The 24,088-nt window shown below is 57.8% G+C and overlaps 1 protein-coding gene across 1 annotated transcript; it reads right to left on the reverse strand.

Annotated features, from left to right (window-relative positions):
* Nucleotides 1-718: 718 nt before the first annotated feature.
* Nucleotides 719-24,088, reverse strand: ITGB3 (integrin subunit beta 3). Its single transcript, XM_027745553.2, has 15 exons — nt 23,833-24,088; nt 18,267-18,352; nt 13,922-14,114; nt 11,260-11,512; nt 10,661-10,823; nt 9,451-9,612; nt 9,212-9,307; nt 8,926-9,015; nt 8,434-8,568; nt 7,819-8,248; nt 5,125-5,347; nt 4,058-4,158; nt 3,830-3,949; nt 2,718-2,884; nt 719-1,960 (listed from the first exon to the last, which is right to left on the reverse strand). The coding sequence occupies exons 1-15, from the start codon at nt 23,888-23,890 to the stop codon at nt 1,892-1,894; spliced, it is 2,346 nt and encodes a 781-aa protein (XP_027601354.1). The 5' UTR covers nt 23,891-24,088; the 3' UTR covers nt 719-1,891.

The raw sequence follows: 24,088 nt of genomic DNA on the forward strand, positions 1-24,088 counted from the left end.
TGTGTGGGCTGGGGGCACCTGGTGGCCTGGGGTGTGTGTGGGGGTGTCAGAGAGCCAAGCAAACAGTTTTTCCAGAACTTTCTGTGGTCCCAAAATGCTGGTTTGAAGGGTGACCACAGGCTGTCCCCACAGCAGTGTGTGACATGGTGCCAGACTGGGTGCTGGGGGAACAGGCAGGGACCCTGCTCCCAGGTTTAGCCCCTTCACCCCCTCCAGGTCTCAGCCATCCCTGGGATGGTCCTGCAGTGGTCCCAGCCCAGCTGCCCTGCTCTGGGGGCTTCTCCTGCACACTGGAGGGCTCACAGGGACCAGTGGGGCAGGATGGGGGTTACTGGGGCTCACCCCACTCCCTCACAGTGAACTGAGGTGCTGCCAGTACCACAGTCTGCAGTGGGCTCTGGCCCACTGTGTGCCCCCCAGCTTGTTATCAACCCCCAGGAATACAGGAATTATGGAGCAGAAACCCCTGTGTGTGGGGGGGTAACAGCCAGTGGGAACCATCCTTCAACCCACCTCAGCTCAAACCAGCTCCCCGAGTCACACTGGGGTGCCAGAGGCTGCCCACGGGTCAGGAAGCCTGGGCACAGGCTGCTGCTGGGGACACTGACACCATGAGTAGTCTGAGGGGTTTTGTTTTAGTTATTTTTATTTTTGTGGTGCGATTTGCTGCTGCTCTGGTGCTGCCCATCCACCCCCCTCCCTGGGGCTCAGCCCCAGATCCCACCCAGCACCAAGCCCTGCCCCTGCTCCCACACTGCTGGGACAGCCAGGGGACAGGGACACAGGGCCACCAACAGCTCAGCCAACACTCTGCTGGGGCCCTCGGGGCAAACCCCACACCGGGCCCGAGGTTGGTGTTGGTTTTTGGGGCAGCTGAGGGGAATTGAGCCACTGTGCTCTGGCAGGGCAGGGACCAGGCAGCAGCACTGCTACAGCCAAACTGGGACATCTCTTCGTTTTCCCCCACGGGTGACACACAGCCCCAGGCAGCAGGACACAGCCTGAGCCCTGCCTGCTCTGCTGGAACCCTGAGCTGTGCAGAAAACCAGGCAGGGTGCAGTTACACAGCTCAGAAAACACAGAGGGGAGAGAGGTGGCCAGGCCTGAGGGATAAGGGGCATCATGAGCTCCCGAGGCTGCTGCCTGCACATCCATGTGGGCTGTAGCGTGGGGAGAGTGAGGGGGGACACGGGGAGCTCAGCACCATCCCCGGGGCTGAGCCAGGCTGTGGCTGGGACCAGCACAGCTGGTGCTACATGGAGGTGCTGGGGGTGCAAACCGAGTGCATGTGGGGGCAGTGAGGGAGGGCACAGCTTTTCACCCCCCTGGCTCACAGCAGTGCCAGAACATGGGGGTGCAAGGAGGAAAGGGGTTGCTGGGCTGCTCAGAAGCAGTGTCCTGAACCCACAAAGCAGTGATGGCTCCTGCCTGCTGGCAGCTGCCCTGTGCCCAAGGAGATGGCTCCTGTGCCCAGCGGGACTGAGTCCAGTGATCCGACAGGCAGGGCTTCACCAGCACGGGCCGTGGAGGAGAAAACAGCTCAGTGTGGTTTGAGTGGCCACTCCTGAAGTCCCCTTGGCCCGATGAGCACCAAAGAGTTCACAGACTGGCAGAGAAAGTCCCATTTCTCTGTGTCCAGTGTATGGAGGGGCCGCCGGCTCCGCGAGCGACCCGCGAGGTAAGGAGCGAGGTTTGCCTGGAGAGCACGTCCCTGCAGTCACAGAGGGGTGATGGACAACACTTGGAGGGCCTGGAGGCAGTCAAGGGGTTGTTAAATTACACACAGACACGTTCACACAGGCTCACACACACAAGGGCTTCTGTAAACTGGACTCCTTAAGGTTCCATGGATCCTTGGCTGATCCCACGGCCAGCACTGGGTGTGGCATCCTTAGTTGTTCCCCCGGTACGTGATGTTGGTGAAGGTGGATGTGGCCTCTTTATATAAAGGGTTGTGGGTCTGGAGGAAGGAGGAACAAAAAGAGAATCAACATTTCATGCTTGGCATCACCATTCATTCTACTTAACACCTAGGGACACTGAGGCACCACTTCAGCACAGAGTGGTGGATCCCTGGCATGGCTTTGGCTGTGCAGTTTAATGGCTCCCCATGGGAGAGAGCAGGGAAAAGCTGCTGTGGAGGAGAGGAAAAGCAGTAGGAGTTCAGGAGCAGAGAGACCTCCTGAAAGAGCCACTCCACCCCATCCCATCCCATCCCATCCCATCCCATCCCATCCCATCCCATCCCATCCCATCCCATCCCTCCTGTGATGGAGAGGTGGGGGACGGGCGCCAGTGCTGTCTCAGCCCCCTCCCTGGTGCTCTGGATGCCTCAGTCCTTCCAGCATCCCATGGCAGGAGGGACCTTCCACTTTGCTCATGGGATGGAAACACTGGTGTGGGCAGTGAGTAAGGGGGTCACGCTGCTGACAACTGCTTGGGATATGCTGGAGGTGGGAAAATCATCTGGGACATCTGCTGTGGCCTGTGCACAGCCCTGGGAGCACAGCAGGCTCAGGGAGGGGTGTCCAGGCTGGCAGTGTCACCCCGAGTCCTGCCTGGGGCACTGTCAGACAGGGATGGGGCAATCTGGTCCCTACGGGCCACAGACAGCAGCTGGGCTCTCCTGCTGGGAGCACTGGGATCTGGATCCCTCAGGCTGGGGGCTGTGGGATCTGGGGGCTCCTGCCCAACACCCCCGACCCGCTGGCCCTCACCGTGTCCCACTTGGCCCTGGCCTTCTCCTCCTCGAAGCGGGCGAACTCCCGGCGGTCGTGGATGGTGATGAGGAGCTTCCAGATGAGCAGGGCAGCCAGGCCGATGAGCAGGATGGCCCCTGTCACCGAGAGCAGGACCACCAGGACGTCGGGCCCCTTCGGGCAGTCTGCAGCACAGAGCAGGGCAGGGTTGGAGGGGGCTCAGCACTCCCAGGGCAACTAAAAGCAGCTCTGGGGCTGCCTGGCCGTGGGTACGTGGAGCTCCTCCGGGCCCAGGAAGGCTTCATCCTCCCCTGGCAGGGAACAGGAGCCTCCACCCTGGGCACAGGAGGCTCTGTGAAGGAGGATCCCATCCATGGGGTGCATGTGCTGAGATCTTTGAGCTCCTGTCTGTAGGGTGGGGGTCTGCACCCAAGTGTTGAGCAATCCAGATCAGAGGCACCACAGGTCCCACCCATGGTGGGGGATGGCACCTGAGCTCAAATCCTTGTGCTGGAGGAAGCTCTTCCCCAAACCACCACCCTGCTGACCCCCTGCTCTCGGCTCTGCACCAGCACCACATTGGCAAACTGGGGTGGTGAGATCCCGTGGGAGCCCCCACAGCCCCCCACAGCCCCCTGCTCCCCCCACGCCCTGCCTCTCTCCTCTCCATCCTGTGTGCAGGGCCAGGGAGGGTGGGCTGCACCCTGCCCGTGGCTGGGGCTGCCTTCATGGCCCTGCTCCCGAAGGACCTGCAGCCACACAGCCCCTGGCTCAGCTGGAAGTCAGACCTCCAGGTCAGTGAAGACCCCAGGGCTACCAATGGGAGCCCCCTCTTATCTGCCTCCTAAGAACAACATCCCTGCAGTCAGACACAGATCAGGGTGGTGGGAAGGTTGAACCCCCATCCTTGGCCTCAACTGAGGAAATGTGAGACGTGAGAGGCAGGAAATCCCGGCCCCGGTGGCACAGAGCAGGGAACAAAGCAGCCCTTTAACTCCTCTCAGCCCCTGACTGCGGTGCCCCAGGAGCCTGGCTGGGGTGGGAGGTACAAAGGGCACTCAAAATCCCCCAGTTTAGCACAGAAACCCAGCACTGCACCTTCTCCATCCCCCACCTGAGCCTGGTCTTACCAGGCTCCTCGATGACGGAGAGGATGGACTTGCCACTGGAGTCCTCGTAGTACTGGAACCTCATCACACAGTCGTTCTCGTCCTTGTAGGTGCAGTTCACGGCATCCTTGCCCCTGTCACCTGCCAGAGTGAGAGGCTCAGACCCCCCCCATGCCACGGATGTGCGCACAGAGGGAAAGCAACCCCCCGGATTTCCACATTTTAGGGCAGGTTTGGGTCTCCTCTTACTCAGTTCCTGCACCGTCTCGATCTCGTCCCGGCACATGCGGCTGCAGGTCTGCTCCTCCACCAGCCTCCCCCGCTCGAACTTCTTGCACTCCACACAGTCCCTGAGGAAGAGGAGGGAGGTGCTGTGAGCTCCTCTGTGCTCTCCTCAGAGGACCATCACACCTTTCAGTCGCTGGTTGTGGAAATCACCACAATCCCAACCTAACAGGGCTGCAGCTGGTGGGAGTTCCTGCTGCCACTGCTGCCAGCTCCCTGATGGGGTATGACCCATCCCAGCTCTCTGCCAGCTCCCTGATGGGGTATGACCCATCCCAGCTCTCTGCCAGCCCCCTGATGGGGTATGACCCATCCCAGCTCTCTGCCAGCCCCCTGATGGGGTATGACCCATCCCAGCTCTCTGCCAGCTCCCTGATGGGGTATGACCCATCCCAGCTCTCTGCCAGCCCCCTGATGGGGTATGACCCATTTCAACTCTCTGCTGGCTGCCCTATGGAATATCCCAGCTTTCTGCCAGCCCCCTGATGGGATATGACCCATCCCAGCTCTCTTCCAGCTCCCCAATGGGATACGACCCATCCCAGCTCTCTACTGGTTCCTCAATGGGATATAATAACCCACCCTAGCCCTCTGCTGGCTCCCCAGTGAGATACGACCCTTCCCAGCACTCTGCCACATTCCCAATGGGATATGACCCACCCCAGCTGTCTGCCAGCCCCCTGGTGAGACATGATCCATTCCAGCTCTCTTCCAGCTCCCCAGTGGAACATGATCCATCCAGCTCTCCTCCAGCTCCCCAGTGGGATATAACCCACCCCATCTCTCTGCCAGCCCCCTGGTGAGATATGATCCATTCCAGCTCTCCTCCAGCTCCCCACTGGGATATAACCCACCCCATCTCTCTGCCAGCCCCCTGGTGAGATATGATCCATTCCAGCTCTCTTCCAGCTCCCCAGTGGAACATGATCCATCCAGCTCTCCTCCAGCTCCCCACTGGGATATAACCCACCCCATCTCTCTGCCAGCCCCCGCCGTGGCACGAGCTGCCCCAGCCCCGTGCCCTGGCTCACTTTTTGATGGTGCAGGCGTCGGGGCAGGTGGGGCACCTCTCGCAGGTGTCCCCGTAGGAGCCGGGCTGGGTGCACTCGCAGCGGCCGCACACGCAGGAGCCGTGGCCGGAGCAGACCAGCCCGTTGCCGGACATGCACGTGTCCGTGCGCGTCGTGCAGTTGCAGTAGTCGCCCGTCCAGTCCGGGTCGCACACACAGTCCCCGCAGCTGCACTTCCCGTGGCCTGGGGACAACCCAAAGAGCATCAGGACCCTCAGTGGCAGAGCAGCCACCGGGACAATCCCATTGCACTGTGCTCGGGGTGGGACAGGCAGCAGCTCACGCCAAACCCCAACCTTTGCTGTGTCCCCAGCGCTGCTCTTATCCCACCCGAACAAGAACAGAGGTGGGCAATGAAGATGGGGAACGGCCTTGAGGGGAAGCTGCAAGAGGAGCAGCTGAGGGCACCTGGTCTGTTCAGCCTGAAGGAGACTGAGGGGAGACCTCATTGCAGTTCCAACTTCCTTGGGAGAGGAAGCGGAGAGGCAGGCACTGAGCTCTGCTCTGGGGGGACCAGGGACAGGACCCCAGGGAATGGCCTGAAGTTGTGTCAGGGGAGGTTGGATTTTAGAAAAAGGTTGTTCCCCCAGAGGGTGGTTGGGCACCAACCAGGCTCCCCAGGACCAGTGGGCACAACACCAAGGCTGACAGAGCTCAAGGAGCGTTTGGATGATCCTCTGGGGCACAGGGTGTGACTCTTGGGGATGGTCCTGTGCAGGGCTGAGAGTTGGACTGGATGATCCTTGTGGGTCTCTTCCAACTCAGCATATTCTGTGATTCTGTGATTCCAGGCTGAACTGCCCCAGCTCTGCCAGGTTGGCAGCAGCAGCTGGAGATGCTCAGTCAGATCCATCTCTGAGCGAGTCAAGCCTTGGCTGTGGCTTTGAATTTCAGATTGAGTCGGGACATCTGGTCAAACCCCCCAAATCCCACTCGTTTCCCAGCCCTGGACCAGGCAGGGGAAAGCTGACTGCTGGGAAAAGCCCGCCGAGCTCTGCACGCTCACTGAGCCTGGTTTAATCACACAGACAGACAGACAGACAGACAGACAGACGTGCTCAGATCCTGCCAGACCCCGGAGCTGTTTGGATTGTGGTTTGATTCCAGCTCAAAAACCAGACACGGTGAGCGGTGGAAACACCACGGAGCCGGCACGCGCCGACCCGTCCAAGCCCTGGGCACAGTGGGGAACGTTGGGAACGCTGCTCCCGGCAGGGGATCGGCTGGGCACCGTCCCAAAACCCTGCTCTTGGCCTGGCACTGTCCGGGAATGCTGCTCCCAGCAGGGGATCGGCCGGGCACTGTCCCTGCCACAGCCTTGGAGGCACCGGCATGAGAAATAAATGTGTAACCCCGTTAATGAGGAACCAGGGCTGAGTCACAGGAAAACGGTGCCACGCTGGGTGACAGGGCATGGAAAGAGATGGGCAGGCCGGGGAGAAGTGGCTCAATGGGACCAGGCTGATGCCAACGGGGTCAGACAGTTCAGGTTAATCAACAGCCCGCCCTGGCTGGGGGCAGCTCTTCATCATCGCCCTTCACCCATCCCGACCCGGCAGCCTTGGCAGCCCTTGTGCAAACAGGAACAGGCTCCCTGCGGGCACTGACTGCTCTGGGTGGGGAAAACCCAGCGTTTCCACCTCCATTATCAGCAGGCTGTGAAGATAAAGGATCAATCCCAGCAGCACAGAGGCCGCTTTGAGCCATGAATTTGGCCTGAGGGGCAGGTGGGGTCCCGGAAACTCAGTCTGGGGACACTGGGGAGCAGGAACCAGAGATAGTGATTATTCTGAGTTGGAAGGGACTCACGAGGATCATCGAGTCCAACTCTTACATGAATGGCCAGTGTGGGGATTGAACCCACAACCTTGGTGTTATTAACACCATGCTGTAACCAACTGAGCTCGGGGTCATCTCCCCACAAGTGTTGGTCTGGGTGGGTTGCATCAAATCTCTGCTTAATAATTATTTCCTTTTTGACAGCTTCAATGTAATTGTTTCAATAACTGCTTCAATGCAGTGCACTATCCTATCTTATACCACACTACTAGTAGTTTTAGCACTTACACTGTGTAGTAAATAATTCTGATTATGATCTTTTGCCTGATCATTTGTAATAATAATATTATTAATAATAAACAATATAATATATATAATTATATATTATATAATATATAATATATATAATATATAATTATATATATATTATATATATAATATATATGATATAATATATTTTATATATAATTATATAATATATAATATATAATATATAATATATATAATATAATACAATATATAATACATAATACATAATACATAATATATAATATATAATATATAATACATAATGTATAATATATAACACATAATAAATAATAATAATAAATTCATTTTATATAAATATTCTCATTTTGCCAGCCATTAAAACCTGGGGGACAAAAGGGGTTCAGTGACACCTCTGCAATTCCTTAAATTTAAACCGTTGCCATAATCCGAGCTAAGACCGAGTGCAGCTGGATCCAGACTCCTCTGCGAGAAGGGGTTTAGAAAGCCTCGTGACTCGACGGCGGGGCTTTTTTAACAACCTTTGTGTAACATTTACCAGACCCCGCGGCAGCGGGTCCCTCCCGGCCCGCCGGTGCCGCCACTCACCCGAGCACATCTGGCCCTTGAAGCGGACGCAGGAGAAGTCGTCGCACTCGCAGTACTTGCCGCTGACCTTGCCGAAGTCGCTGCTGTGGCACACGCACTGCCCGCAGATGCACTCCCCGCGCTGGCTGCACAGCGGCTGGCCCGGCCGGGGGCTGCAGTTGTCCTGCTGCGAGGGGTTGTACTCCTCCTCCGAGCACTCGCAGTGCGAGCCCAGGCGCCCGGCGTGGCAGCGGCACACCCCGCACTCCAAGGTGCCGTTGCCGCGGCTGCAGGACGGGCTGCGGGGCTCGGCGCGGCTCTCGCAGGAGCAGTCGCAGTCGAAGTTCACCTCCACGCTCAGGCTGTCCTTGAAGCCCACGGGTTTGATGGTGAAGGATTTGTGCCGCTCCTGGGGGCAGCCCCGCACCTTGGCCTCGATGCTGAAGCTCACCTGGAGGGCAGAGGGATGTGGCTGGGTGTCAGTGCCACCGGTGACAGGGACAATACAGGTGTTGGGGAGGTGTCACCGGGGAGGTGGTGGGACAAGCAGGCAGTGCTGGTGCAGAGCATCAGACAATCTGGCAGCATTGCTTGGTGGAGGGGGAGGAAGGCCAAACCCACGAAGAGGATCCTCACCGTGTCCCCAATCTTGAGCCCCACGCAGGACTTGAGCCCAGGGATGACCTCGTCGTTGAGGCAGGTGGCGTTGAAGGCCAGGGACAGCTCTTCGGGGAGGTCCCGCACCTCCAGCTCCACCTTGGAGCGGATTTTCTAGGCAAGGAGAGAGCAGTGATGAGGACACAGCACTGGGGAGGGCTCAGACCCAGGGAAGGTCCTCCCCAGCACCACAGGATAGGAGCCAAGTGCTCCAAGTCTCTCTCAAGGCTCGGCTACATCATTCCCTACGTCATTGCCTCGAATGCCTTTGAGGATGGAAAGGGGCAGGCAGTGAACACAGTGATCTCCCTTCCCTGCACACATGGGTGGAGACAGATGCTCACAGCTGGGCCAGGGAGGGTGCTCAGGGCTGGGGGGGCTGCCAAATCTGTGAGGGCTGTTTGCAGTGTGAAGCAGGGGCTATTTTGGGAGGCAGAGAGCTCTTGTGGGGCCAACACATCCCACACTTACCCCATAGGAGTCCACGATGAGCTGCAGGACGTTGCTGGAGTCTCTGGACAAGGTGCCCACGGTTGTGCCTGGGATCAGCTCACTGTAGTTCTGGAGAAATACCATAAAGGAGGTCTGTTTGTGATGGGTGACTGTGTCGTGGCTGGGCCAAACCCCACCCAGGCACACAGGAGCTTCCCAGGGAGCTTCGGTGGGACAGGAGACCACCAGGCCATCTCCAGCCACCCATGGCTGGCTCCTGGGGACCCTCCAGCCCCCCAGAAGGTGTCTGCACAGCAGCTGGTACCTGGTAGAGGCCAACAACTGTATCTGTCACAGCAAAGATCAAGTTGATGTTCTTCTGTGAGAGTTTCTCAGTCATCAGGCCCAGAGAGGGATAGTCCTGGGGAAGAGGAGAGGTTATCCCCTAGGGACATGTAGCTCCACCACCCAGCTCTCCAGCCCTGGCTGGACCACCTTTCCCATCCCATGGGGACCCCACAGGAGCTCTGGGCTCCACAACCCCACGCCTGGGCCGGGATTTACCAGTGTGGTGCTGGCAGAGTAGAAATTATCCTTGCCAATGTGGCACTGGGCATCGTTGGGCTGCACGATGCCGGCCAGCCGCCCATCCAGGGCGATGTGGGTCTTGGCGTCCGTGGTGAAGACGAGCAGGTGGGAAGCATCATTCCTCCAGCCAATCTTCTCCTGCGGTGAAAGGAGCTCCCAGTTACGTGCCAGCACCCTGTGCCAGCGCCCCACTGCTGCCTTTGTGCCACCCCGGGGCGTGACTTGGCCGTAAGGACCAACCGACTGCAGAAGGAATGGAGGGAATTGCTCCCCCAGGGAAGTGCTGTGGGCATGTGGGGGCTGCCAGGGGGGCAGGAGCTGCTTGTACAGGTGAAAGATGGGTTTTAATAAGGAAGATATCAAGCTATCAGAGAGTTTGCAAAGGAGGGCAACGAAGATGGGGAAGGGCCTTGATTTGAAGCCGTGTGAGGACACTGAGGGCACTTGGGGTGTTCAGCTGGAGAAGAGGAGACTGAGGGGAGACCTCACTGCAGTTCCAATTCCTGGGCAGGGGCAGAGGAGGGGCAGGGACTGAGCTCTGCTCTGGGGGGACCAGGGACAGCACCCAGGGAATGGCTGGAGTTGTGCCAGCGAGGTTTAGGTTGGATCTCAGGAAAAGGTTCTTCCCCCAGAGGGTGGTTGGCATTGCCCAGGCTCCCCAGGGCAGTGGGCACAGCCCCAAGGCTGCCAGAGCTCCAGGAGGGTTTGGACAATGCTCTGAGGGACAGGGTGGGGTTGTAGGGGAATCTGTGCAGGGCCAGGAGTTGGACTGGATGATCCTTGTGGGTCCCTCCCAAGTAGCATATTTTGTGATTCTGTGATTAATTTGCTAGTGTTAATCACGGTGTTTAATGACTGAGGTAATACAACCCCTCCAGCAAAATCAAGGTGCAGGCACAGGAGCTGTTGTCCCTTTTGGGCTGGTCACTGCAGGGCTGACATGGGATCATCATCCATTCCCAAACACCTCCTCTGCTCCTCTCTCCTGCCAGGACCACTGAAGGTCCTGCTCTTCCCTTGCCTTGACTACTGGGCTGGAGATGTGCTGGTTGAATGTTCACCCTCTCCAGAGCCGAGTGGCACAGCAGCTCAACAAGGCTCATGATCCTGTCCTGGTGGGGTTGGGCGGTCTCTGCCCAGGCTGGTGACCCTGCCCCAGCCCCAGCCAGGCCCTCTTGCCCCTCACCTCGCACACAGTGGCCTGGATGATGGCATCGAAGCCGCCCTCGGGCGCGTCGCGGTTCCGGGACACGCTTTGCTTCCGCACCTCCTCGTTGAACCGGGTCACCTCGTCCGTGAGCGACAGCACGTGCTTGTACCCGAACATGGGCAGGCAGGTCTCACCGATCCTGGGGGGGCACAACAGTCACAGGGCTCTGCCAGCTCCCATCCCTGCCCTGCAGCCATCCCGTGTCCCACGGTCCTGTCCAGGATGTGCTGGAGAGGGCACATCCAGAGGCCGGTGAAGGACCTTCTAAAAATCAACCTAGAGGTGCTGGGCTCAGGGCAGCCCCCAGCCTCAGACCTGCTGGGATTTTTAGGAGTCGTTTGCTTCGAGCCTCAGCACTTCTCATGAAAAACTGGTGTAAAATTGTTCCCTTAAGGACTTCCCGGTGACAGTGACAGTTCTAGTTCAGACCTGCTCCTCCTCCCTGTGCCAGCAGAACACACTGTGCAGCAAGGTCTGAACCCTGCTGGAATCCGCTGGGATGGATTTCCAGCCACATTCCAGTGATGTCCCATCAACTTCTGGCCCTCCCAGGACTCCCTCAGCCCGGGACTTACTCATAGCAAGGGTTCTCCACGGCTTCAGGAGGAGAGATGTACATGTAGGGGGAGATGGGCTTGTCCACGAAGGCCCCGAAGCCGATGCGGAGGTTGCTGGTGAGCTTGCGCATCTCGCTGGCCAGCTTCGTGCCCAGGTTCTGGATGTTCCTCAGGTCGTCCTTCATGGAGTTGGACAGGTCCATCAGGTAGTAGATGTCCACAGGGTAGTCTTCCACCTGACGCACTTGGACACGGAAGACCTGGGAGTCGTCTGGAATGTGACAGGGCAGCGGAGTGAGAGCTCCTCTCCTGGGAGGAGCAGGGGGGGACTCGCCACAGGATTAGGGGGAAAGTCACCCTGCAGGGTCAGCAGGAACCCAGGGGATGGTTAAAAGCTGCTGGGAGGAGAACATCACCCTTAGACAGACACAGAGGGGCAAAGCCCTTAGTCAGGTGCTTGCACAGGAGATGTTCTGTGCACCCTTGGAAGTGTCCAAGGCCAGGTTGGACGGGGCTTGGAGCAACCTGGTCCACTGGAAGGTGTCCCTGCCCGTGGCAGGGGGTGGAATGAGATGAGCTTTAAGGTCCTTTCCAACCAAAACTGTTTTAGGATTCTATGACAGATGTGTCTGCATTCCCTGGCTCCTGTTCTCCAAACCTCTCAGTACCAGGACGTGAGCAGATCCTCCTGCCCAGGGCTGACCCTCCAGCACAGCAGGTATGGCAGGGAACACAAGGGGACTGCAAGGCTGCTCTGGACTTCTCTGAGCTCCCAGGGACTCCAAGCATCTCCTGAGGCCTCCCCCACCCCTCTCCCCTTGGCTCCTCCCAGCTCCTACTGGGAAATTTTTGGTGCAACATTTTCCATTGAAACAAAACCTTCCTCAGACAGATCCTTCTGGGGAGCAGGCCAGTTTTGATGACTTTGGCACTTAAAAAAAAAAAAAAAAGCTGAAAATGCCTTGAGTTGACCTTTTCTTTTGGCCTTTTTAAGAGACAAAGGTTCTTTCTTCTGGTCCTTGAAACAGCTTCTTTGAAAGGTAAGCCAGGGCACAGCTGCAGCCTTGTCTGAACACCTCAGACACTGAGGGGAAAAAAGCTTTAATTGAGCTTAAATTGTTGCTGTTTTCACATTTCCATGTAAACCCACACGTCACCTTCTTTCAGGATGGAGAAAGTTTCAAAAACTACGAAAGCCCAAAGAGCTCCATCCCCCCTCCAGCTGTGCTGGGACCCCAAACAGAGCCAGGGGTCCCATCTTTCTGCTCAGATGGCAGCTGTTTGTTGAGCTGAAGCCATGAGCACTCTCAGCTTGTGGGACATGAGCTGTGACTTGTCCTGCTTGTATCCTTCATGATCTGGTCTTGGTTCAGGAGTCAAGGCCGATGACTCATTCCAAACCCTCTTGGTTGGGCAGAGATGGTATCAAGCTGGGTTCTCTCCCAAGAAACAGGAATTTACAGGGATTTACTCTCCTGAGCAACACACTCACCCCCCTCCTGCCAAATACCTTTAGACCTAAATAGAACAATGGCCACTGAGCAGCTCCATGTCCCCACAAAGACATTTCTGTCCTTCAGATGGGTCAGGACTCCTCCTGGCCAGGCCCAGGGATGTGCCACGTGCTATCAGCCACTGACATCCAACCCCAGGGCTTTAATGAGCACAAGGAACCAAAATTGTTCCTGTTGAGACTGGCAGAGTGACCCGTGAGGGGATGTCTGGGGCAGAGCAGGCGATGGCACCGCTCGCTCCACGTTCCCCTGTCGGGGCTGGCAGAGAACCTGCCAGCAGCCTGGCAATTAGTGACGAGGAATGTAAACAACTCTAAGGAAATATTTACTGTAGTGCCGGATGGAACAAACGTAATGCAGCCCAGAGCAAAGGTCACCAATCAAAATGTGCACAATATCACCAGTGACAGCAGGCACAGTGTCTTCAGTGCCACCAGTGAGAGTGTGTGCAGTGTCTTCTGGATTACCAATGTATGTACTGTGTTTTATAATGTATGTACTGTGTTTTATGCTTGAGACTTTTGAACCAATTGTGTTGTGGCACGACAGTGTACAAAGAGTATAAAATAAACACTTGAGAGCAATAAACAGCTTCCTGATCACCTCACACCTGGGCTACCTCTGATATCTGTGTCGCTTTGGCCGCTCCGACTTTACCAGCGACGTTCCCGAACCGGTTCTGTGAGCTCGGGCGAGCGACGCCCGTTAGCTTTGCCTCCTGCCTGGCATCCTTGAAACTCCTGGCTGCTGGCAGAGGACCAGGGCAGTTAATTGGCTCCAGCCTGCCTGGCTGAAGGGAGCCAGGCAAATTACAGGACCTCTTGGCAGCCCAGCCCTGCCAGCTGCTCGTTAGACACGAGCCGACTTCCACCCAGGAATTCCGAGCGCAGCGGCAGCGCCTCGGATCCAAACGGCTTTTTGTTGAAGGCACATCCAGTCCTGCCCCTTGGGCACATCAGGCTTGAGGCAAGAGACTGAAGGCAGCAAGCAGCTTGCAGGCTGCCCACCAGGGATGTTCTGGAGGGTTCAGTGCGGCCCCAGCCTGGCCTTGCCCCCACAAGACCCCCTTGGCCAGCGAGGCAGAGCTGTGGCTCTGTCACTGCCTGAGCCCTTTGGGTTACTCCCATTGCATCCCCGCCTTCCCACAGCGGCCTGGGGGCTCTTACCCGGCCTCAGGTTCAGCCGAATTCTCTGGGGGCTCATCTGGGTGGTGGTGGCCCCCCCTGAGCCCTTGTTGCTGAGGGGTCTGTCCTCCAGGATGGTGACACTGCTGCTGGGGGACTCGATGTGCTCCTGCCCGCAGCCGTTGTGCAGCAGGTTGGCACGGAGGTCACAGCGAGGGGACGACTGTGCCCAGACCTGGGGGAGAGGGACACGGTCAGGAACCAGCTCCCTCCACAGCTGGGAGAAGGAAAACCACCCCCCTTTTCCCTGGAGAGCTTTATCACACCTCATGGCAGACCAGGACCGGAGGGGTTTTGGGGCGCACGGTCTGTGCTCAAGGGAGGTGGCAGACAGAGGGGGATTTGGGATCAGCACGTCCTGCCAGGACCCAAAGCAGGAGCTCGGCAACCCCTGCCAAGGAGCGATGGATAACACACCCCTGCCAACCCCCTCCTGGCTCCTGGCAGCTGGAGCCTCACGTTTGGGTTCTGGCAGAGCTGAAAGGAAAGCCTGTCTCTGTGGGATGGCTGGAGGAGGGTGTGGTGGGATGTGAACAGGGGCAGGCTGGGACTTTTTAAATTACTTGTTGCTTTGGCAAAAGACAAATCACCTTTTCCCCCCGTTTTCTCCACACATGCCCTCAGGAATCCTGCCCTGAGCAAGGAACGGGCCCACTGTGGGTGAGCCCAGTGCAGGGAGCAGTGCTCAGTTCCTGCCCAGGAGTGGATCAGGCTTATCTCCAGCTCCCCAGCTTCCTGCTGGATGGAGCTGACCGGGAAAGGAGCACCAAAAAAGGAGTGAAAGAGTGAACAGGCACTGGAGTGCGGGAGAAGCCGTCAAGGGCCCATCAGGGGCAGGAAGCACAAAGTGTGGAGTCACTGCGGGCTCCAGCCCTGTCCCTCCTTTCCTAGAAAGCCCCCGGTTCCCTGCCCTTATCACCACACATTCAGAAGGGTTCACGTCCCTCCAGTTTCTCATGGAGACAAATATGGGAGGAATTTCTCTCCCCCATCACTGCCGGGATCTGCTGTGACACGTTCCCGCTCAGGCAATGTCCACCCTCCTCCCCAAAGGGATTTTCCATCTGCCTCCCACAGCCCAAGTCTTTCTACATCGGACTCCTACAGCAGAGGACCAGCACAGCCTCTCCCTGCAGCAAAGGGAAGTGGCACAAGTCCTGGTGGGGCTGGTCCAGGGATGCTGGATCCCAGTTCTGAGTCTCCCGGTGCTGGAGAGGTTCCCATCCGGGATATCGTCTGCCCTGGGTTCAGGTTGATTGAACCCAGGGATGAATTTGCAAACAAGAAGAAAAACGCAATGGTGTCAGGAGGCCCTGGCTGGCCCACGGCCCTCTGGAAGCAGGGACAGCCAAGGAATACATCAGCAGGCGTGTTCCTCCCCCGCAGCCTCCCGCTCCCGCCGGATCGCTGCTGACGGGGAGGAGGACGAGTCATCCCTCCAAATTAGCTCCCTTGCACCCATCCACCCCACAGGCTCACCCCATGGGGCTCCCTGCTGTGGGAGGAGGTGGCTGGTTCACTCCAGATCCCATCAATCATCACGTACGTTCCTGTCCCAGGAAGGGAAATTGCTGGAAAAATACGTGGGTGAAAAGCAGGCTGGGCTGGGCAGGTGGGGTTTATCCATGGCACTGGGGGATACCTGGAGATCCTGGGGAGCTCCCAGGACCTCAGAGGCCACGTGGCACCTTGTGGGATTAGCAGCACCATTCCTGCTGTGAGATTCCCACGGAGGAGCTGTTTAACCCCAGGACTGCATCCTTCCCCTTTCCGTGGAGCCCTAAATGCTGAGGTTGGCTCAGGACTCACAGGAGCCTCCCCAGCAACAAAACTACTGCAAAAGGTGAAGGAAAACATTCCTGTGCCATCCAAGGAGTATTTGGCTACGGGGTCCTGGCAGCTCCCAGTCTATTTTTGACCCCAGTCTCTGCCACCTTGCTGACTCAGCACTTTGGGCACAGCCCCAGGTGGGAACAACCTGGGGGAACCAAGGCCTGCTGGTGACAAACACACAGTGCAGGGACTTCACCCGTGATAAATCCCCCTCCTCCATCAGCACAGCTCCTTAGGGCAGAAATGTGGGGGGATGTGTTCCCACCCCTCCATCCCAGCCATCCCACAGCCCTTCCCAGAGATGCTCCCCAGCCCCACCTGCCCTCTGTCCCGCTGCAGGGAGGGAGGTTTTAACTCAGGATGGGAAACCTGGTGATTTTATCCCAATTCCTGCCTCCAGAGCCGTTAAGTGAGGGCAGGGTCAGGCAGGGCACTGCCAGAGCCAGCTCCATCCCTGCCTTCCCAGGGTGGGAGGCTGTGGAAACTCCCACATCCTCAAGGCATCTCCATTCTCAGCTCTGACACAACCACATGCAGCATCAGCTTCTCTGCAGGAGAGCTCCTGGGAGGGCTCAGAGCACAGATACCTCCCCAAATTAAGCTAAAATCTTCCAGCAGCTTCTCTGAAATCCACCCCTGGTCCAGCCTTGCCTCCACCTTTCCTCCAAGGGAACCAGAATGGGTGACATTTTGGGAGGGTGAGGTGCTGGAAGATCTGTCACAATAATCTCCAAAGGGGTTTTAGAGCCACGTGTCAGTGTTACAGCTTGGCTGGCTTTTTCCAAAAGCAAAAGCGAGGGATGAGAGCATCTATTTGTTGGGAAGAGTGGTCAAGGTTTCCAAAAAATAAATAAAACTCAACTCCCCTCTGCATCAGCGCTCAGGGGGGTCAGTGATCACAAGAAACCACAATGAAATCCTTCTCCCATCCCAGCCCAGGATGGAGCAGCAATAACTCATCACCCCAGTGAGTGGGAAAGGGCTGCAGCAGGAGCAGGAGCACAACTAAGGGCACTGTCCCTTTAAAAAAAGGGGGGGCTGTGCAGTATCAGAGACCTCCCCCACCCCAGGGAAATTAAACAAACCCGCAGCAAAAACCCTCATTTGCTAAATTAGGACAATGTGGTCCAGATGTTGGGGCAGAGTTGCTGAGCTGAGCTGCACTCCCGGCTCTCCGGGGGCCGGCTCTGGCAGTGGGACGGCTCCCTCCCTGCTGTCACGTCTGTCCACGAGCACAGCTCGCAGCAGCACTGGAAATATTTCCTTTTTTGGAAACCTTTGCTGATCTGGAGGAAAAAAAAAGCTCCATCGCAGCCCCCGCTGCAGCGTTAAGGCACCAGCCCTGCCCAGTCAGCAGCCGGGAAGGAGGGAGCCCAGCCCAGCCCAGCCCAGCCCAGCCCAGCCCAGCCCAGCCCAGCCCAGCCCAGGCAGCATTCCCCCCGGGACAGGGGACCCAGAGGGAAGCCAGGCCCTTTATCACCCGGCACATTTCAGACACTCCCCGAGGGAGATAAGAGGGGCACAAACATCTTTATTCACACCACACCCGAGGTCCAGCCCTATCTGATGGGCACAGCAAGCGCAGCCATCCCCTCCAGACACACACTGACCCCAAGGCATCGACCACACAGGCACGATCCAACAGCATTTTCCAGCTTGGATCACTTTTTCCCAGGTCTTCTCCTGGACATCACGGGTACAGCCTCAGCTGGAGGAAGCAGAAAGCAAGGAAAGCCTTGCCAGAGGGGGATCCACCCCGGGCTGGATGCCCTGAAGGTTTCATCACCTCTCCCCATCCCAGCCTCACCTCCCTTGGCTCTGCCCTGGGGCTGCTCTTCCATCCCCTTGGGAAACTCCCTCCTCTTACCTAATGGATTAACCCCCAGGGCAGCATTTTTGGAGGGGAGTGTGGCAGATCTCCCAGGCTCTCACCTACCCAAACTGAGTGATTTGAGAGCCACAGCTCAGCACTCACATCCTCCTTAGCCCAGCAACCAAAACAAGGCACCTTGTCCTCTCCTCCTCTCACTTGCAATGAAAAAAAGGCTTTTAAACCCAACCCCATAGCTTCTAATCACCATTTTCAATTCCTCCCTCCAATCCCCCTTCCCTTTCCAGCCCTTCCAGCAATTAAGCTCCTTCAGCCAGAGCTTTACAACAGGTTTTCAAGAAGCAAACCAAAAGTAAACTGAGCTTTTACATGCACGTTATTTGAAAGGCAAAGTGATTTCCCAGTGGAAGCAGCACCATTTCCCAGCCAGCTCGATGCAGCTCCCATCAGCACACGCTTAAGGGGCAGATTTTGGGAGCAGGGCAGGAGTGATGTGCAGGTCTGAGCCAGGGGATGTGTTTGGACATGGTGGGAACAGGTGGAGATGGAGCCTGGGACTAATCCCACAGCCCAAAGGCTCGTCCCTTCCTGCACAGCCCCGGTCCTGCTCTGGGATGAGCTGCAGCCCAGCTCAGCCCCCCAGCTCAGCCCCCCAGTTCTTACCTCGGCAGAGCACCAGGCACAGAGGGGGCTCACAGCCAGGCACTGCTTGCAGGAGTTCACCCCACGGGTGGTGCAGATGTTGCCCCCTGGAACAGCAAAACAGAGCAGTCACAGCCTGCAGAGCCCCAACTCACCCCTGTGCTCAGGACTCAGTGCTCAGCCACCGGCTCCCTGAGCAGCCACAGCCCCCACCAGGGCCCTGCCCTGCCCCCTTTCCCAGCCCCAAACCCTGGGTGTTGCCTCCTCGCCCCTTTCATACCCTGGCACCGGCCGGGCTTGATCCTGCCCAGGGCTGAGCACCATTCCTGCCATGCCAGCTCCTTAAAGTGTCCCCTCATCCCTGCAGCATCACCCAGGTGTTGGAGTGAAGCTCCCACTGCTGGTATTTGTGCCCCCTGCAGCCCCCTTGGAGCAGCAGGAGAGGGAAGGGGTGAATTCCCAGGGGTGCAGAGTGGTACCCACAGCCCTGCCAGGGGTCAGCTGCCTCTTCCCACTGCCCCGACCCAGGGTGGTCAGTGGGTCACTCAGGGCAGGGTGGTCAGTGCCACCTTGTGCAGACACTGAACACAGTGACTGGCCTTGGCTCGGGTTCAAATCCAGGGAAAGGAGGGGAGGGAAGGGGCAGGAGTCCAGCAATGTGCTGGGGGTGGTTTGCACCAGTGTCCCAGGCAAAGGCTGGCTCTGTCAGTGACAGTGGCCGTGGGGACTCTGGGAGACACAGGCTGGCACCAGTCCTGGAGGTCAGAGGCCAGAGAGTCTGTGTGTGGGGACTGAAGTGCCCCAAAGTGCCCACAGTGCCCGCAGGGCTCAGGGTCAGGAGGTGGCACAGCCCGGGCTGGGCGGCTCCGCGGTTCCAACCGCCGGCAGTGACAAGTGCTGGGGACACGAGTGTCACCCTCGGCTCTTCCTCCCTCCCGGCCACAAGCACCTCGGCAGTTTTAGGGCTCCCTGGGCAGAGCAAACCACAGCCATGTGCCCACTCGGCCGGGGGACACTGCAGCCCCGGGACCCGGGGGATGCTGGCAGGGCTCTCCCCTTTGTCCCGTGTCCCCGCTGACCCTGCCCAGGGCTGTCCCGGCAGCGTCTTCCACCACAGGAAACGCAACATAAAACGGAAAGAGGAAACTGTGAAACGATGTCGTCAGGTCTCCGGGCAGAACCACAAACAACGGCCCTGAGCTCCTGCCTGGGGGCACCTGGGCTGGGGTATGGGGGTGCTGTCACAGGCTGGGGTTGTCCCAAAGTCCAGCAGCTGCTTGGGGATGTGCCCCAGGACGTGTCTCATCACACCTCTGCCACCAACACCCCCAGCCTGTCCCACGCAGGGCACCGAGCTAAAGGCTGAACCCACCTGCCTGGCTCAGCACCAGCTTTGGGGTGGCACCCGTGCCCAGAGCTGTTGCTACCCGGCTCCATGTGGGGATGGGGCAGATTTTAAACTGCCCAAAGTGTGACAGGTTGGTTCCTGCACCTCAGCAATGTGCCAGCAGCAAGATCGATCCTGGGGGCAGATGGGGCAGGGAAGGGGGAAGGCAAAGGACTCTCCAACTGCAGCAGCAACACCAACACCTCCCACTTCTCACACTGGCTTCTGCCCCATCCCAGTGAATCCCTCCTGCCCCATCCCAGTGAAATCCCTCCTGTCCTATCCCAGTGAAATCCTTCCTGCCCTATCCCAGTGAAATCCCTCCTGTCCTATCCCAGTGAAATCCTTCCTGCCCTATCCCAGTGACATCCCTCCTGCCCCATCCCAGTGAATCCCTCCTGCCCCATCCCAGTGAATCCCTCCTGTCCCATCCCAGTGAAATCCCTCCTGCCCCATCCCAGTGAATCCCTCCTGTCCCATCCCAGTGAATCCCTCCTGCCCTATCCCAGTGAATCCCTCCTGCCCTATCCCAGTGAAATCCCTCCTGCCCCATCCCAGTGAAATCCCTCCTGTCCCATCCCAGTGAATCCCTCCTGTCCCATCCCAGTGAAATCCCTCCTGTCCCATCCCAGTGAAATCCCTCCTGCCCCATCCCAGTGAAATCCTTCCTGCCCCATCCCAGTGAAATCCCTCCTGTCCTATCCCAGTGAAATCCTTCCTGCCCCATCCCAGTGAATCCCTCCTGCCCCATCCCAGTGAAATCCCTCCTCCCTGCCAAGTGCCGGTGGCTGCAGCCGGGGCTCGTGCCATGGATTTGTGCCGTGCTGGGAGCCAGATCCACGCCTGGCAGCGGCTCAGCCCTCCGGGGGAGCAGGGAAGCATTTCCCGGGCAGCCCTCGGCGCTCGGGATTAAACACTCGGAGCTGCCAACGCCAGAGCCACGTGCCTGGACACGGGAACAGCTTCCAAATCTGCAGGTCCCTGGGGAGCCCTGGTGCTTTGATACCCCCACCAGGACCGTGGCCCCTCGGTCAGGGATGGGAGGGGTGCCAGGGGCCTCCCTGCCCCATGCCAGGAGTTTCCTTGCATTTCCACACTCGTGTCCCTGGTATAGGGGCTGTGTCCAGCTGCTGGCTCACGGCTGTGGTGGCTCAGCCCTGCCTGGGGCAGGGTCATAGCCCCCAGTGCCACCAGCAACACTCCTGGCCCTGGCTCCTGTTTAATGCCACTGTGGGGTTTGTCCCCTCACAGTGGGTTTTAGCTGGTTCAGTCACCTGGTTCTGCCCCAGCACCCACCCCGCTGGGGAACTGCAGAGCTGACACCCCTGGGTGCTGTGGGATGTGAGACACACTGGCCCAAATCCTGGCTCAAACAGGTTTCCCCCGTGACTTGAGCCAAGTCCCTCGGCCACTCCCTGCCTCGGTGTCCCCTGTGCAGGGTTAACTCCATCTCAGGGAGATCAGGATCCACTGAAATTCCATGTGGAGGAGATCCCAAGCTCGTGTCTGCCAGCTGAGCCCCTGGCTGCCTCCTCATGCCATGAAACCTGAGCTCAGGGCTAACAAGCCCCAGGACTGTCCCTTTGAGCTCATCTGCTGCCCACATTTTGGTACCAATCACCTCCTGCCTGTGTGCAGCCTCTGGACCCTCGTGGTTTCCTTTCTCCCCCTCCTGCCAGCACCCCACAGCCCAGGGGGCCTTGACCTGCTTGTCCCCCCTTCATGCTGGGGATGCAACCCCAGTTTTCTGGTGGATTTTGGAACAAGGGCCACGAGCCTGGGCAGAGCAGTGGTCTCATGGCTGGGCAGCTGCACACGGGGGTAGGTGGGACTGCAGCAGGGGCAGGGATGGGGCAGGGATGGGGCAGGGATGGGGCAGGGATGGGGCAGGGATGCTGCCATTCCCAAGGCTGCCCTGGGGGCTGATGTCACATTGTGCCACTGTGCCATTGCTGGTGGCTTTGCCTGGGGGGTCCCTGGAGGTCTGTACCTGCCCCCAGGTCCCCATGGTGTCCATCACTCCATGTTCTCAGGGCTGGAGGACCCTTACCCAACCTCCAGCACTTTCCACAGCCATTCCTGGCTGCCTCCCACAGGGCTGGATGGAGGAGCAGGCCATCCCTTCCCCTGGGAAGGGGCTGAAATCCACTGGGTGCCAGCTGGGATTGATTCCTCAGGGCAGTTATGGCCCTGCAAACATGAGGCTGATCCTGCTGTGATCCCCTTCAGCACGGGGAAATGTCCCTATTTTGGCATTCCCAGCACTGGTTGCAGGGCTGGGTGCAGTGTCAGGAGGGTTTTGTGGGAGCAGGGGGTTTGTGGGAGGTGGGAGCACAGATGGAGAGGAGTGGAGGATGTGGAGGATGTGGAGGGGGCTGCAGCTGGAGTCCCCTCAGGTTTTGCCCTGTGAGTGCCTGGCAGTGCCCCCCAGGCTCAGACACTGCCTGGCTGTGAGCAGGTTAACACGGTCCCAGCACAGCCTAAACTAACAAATTCTGTGGGTTTTAGTTACCTTTTTTTTTTTTTTTCATCTTTGCAGCTTATTTTTCCAGCCATAAAAACTAATAAACCCAAGTACAAAAGCTGCATTTTTTGACTATGAAAGCAGCTGTTCTCACACACTGAGCTGATCCTAAAGACTCCGGCTTTTTAAAATAACAGCAATCCTGAAATCCAGGGAAATGGGAGATAAACTGGGCAGGATGATAGGAATCACCCACCTGGGGCTGGGCCTGGGGCCCTGAGGGAGGTGAAATCATAGAATCACAGGGTGGTTTGGGTCAGAATTACCTAAAGATCATCCAGTTCCAACCCCCTGCCATGGGCAGGGACACTTTCCACTAGACCAGGTTGCTCCAAGTCCTGTCCAGCCTGGGATAGAACACTTCCAGGGAAGTGATGCACTTGGAACACCCCAGACATCCGTGGCTGAACATCACCCTGCCCTGGCTGGGGAAAATTACTCAGTCCAGTCTGCACTAGGAGTAACCTCTGAGTGCCCCAGGAGCAGCCACACGCTTTGGTTTTCCCCCCTCTGCCAATCTGAGCAAGAATGTGCTCACAGACAACCTGATAAAGACATTTTAGAAGACTTGATAAAGGTACAAACCACACCTACTTAACATCCTCTCTGTCTTTCTGCTTGACTCAACGATAAGGATCTGGCCCATTTTTGGCTGATCCCCACCCTGCCAGTCCGGGGGTGTTTCTCCTCTCTGAACCTCTCCCTTCCTGCCAGCATCTTGTTGGGGATGGGGTGCCCCAAACTCAGCTCAGCTCATCACAGGCACCAACACACAGGACCAGAGAAATCAATCCCCTGCACAGCCCCAAACTGCAGCTCTGCAAACTCAAACTCTTCCAGGGGTTATCCCGTGTCCTGTGCTGGTGACAGCTCCATCCGGCAGCAGATCGGAGCCTCAGGCTCTTCCTGGGAATTCACCAAGCTCTGGAAGTCTTTAGACAGAACAATGTTGCCCCAAACCCCCTGAGTTTGGCCTTGAAAACAATGGGACCGATTTATAAATCACCTTTTTGCAGTTGCAGGATTGACTTTGAGCCCTGGGAACACATCTGGGGTGGGGTGGGGATATAACGCTTTTCCAGGCTCCTCTGTACTTTAACATTGGGGAACTTTTCTAAAATACAAACTACATTTGTCCTGAGATCACTCGATGCCAGAAATCAGAGTTTTTAAAGAAAAGCAGCGAAATAACATGAGAAAAAAAATAACACAAGGCATAAATGCCCCCCTCCCCGTGCTCCTAAAATGCTCCGGACGCAGGAATTACCTGCCCTGTGAGATCTGCCGGTGGATTTTCTGTTTGTGAAGGTCGGAGCCCAAGCCACACTCCAGTCCTTCCATTACAAACCAGCACCCGGAGCCAAACGCAACGTAGGTAGAGGATACAAACTCGCCACACCCAGTGAAAATAACCCACCAAACCCTGTCCTGACCCTGTAACATCCTTGAGAACCCCCCGGCCCCGACCCAGCCAAAGCCCAACCGGCTCGAGCCGAGCTTTGTCTGTGGGAACGCGCCGCAGTTCAGGCTGCCAGCTCCCCCCCTCCGAGTGATCTCCCCAAGAAATCGCGGACCCCGGGAAGGCAGAGAGTCCTGGGATTTGTAGAAATAACAGGCAGCAGCTTCCCTAAGTGACCCGGCTCTGAGAAGTGACCGCGGTGCCAGAGCGAACCTACCCCAGGCTCCAGCGGCGCAGAGCGCCAGGATCCCGAGCGCCAGCCGGGCTTGTCCCATCTTCTCCTCCGAGCCCCGAGCGCGGGGGGCCGCTTGGACCAGCCCCTCTGAGAGGGCTGGGGAGCAGCTCGGGAGGGTTTTGAGCAGCCCAGGAGGTGAATCATGGGTCGGGCTGGATGACACACATGGCGAGCGGAGGAAACTGCGCCGGGCTCGTCAGCCGGGAGTCAGGAGTGCCCCCGCCCGCCCCGCCGCCGG

This window comes from Pipra filicauda, unplaced genomic scaffold, assembly GCF_003945595.2.
Source record: "Pipra filicauda isolate LSUMZ 115617 unplaced genomic scaffold, ASM394559v2 scaffold193_size2426894_pilon, whole genome shotgun sequence".
Taxonomy (NCBI): domain Eukaryota; kingdom Metazoa; phylum Chordata; class Aves; order Passeriformes; family Pipridae; genus Pipra; species Pipra filicauda.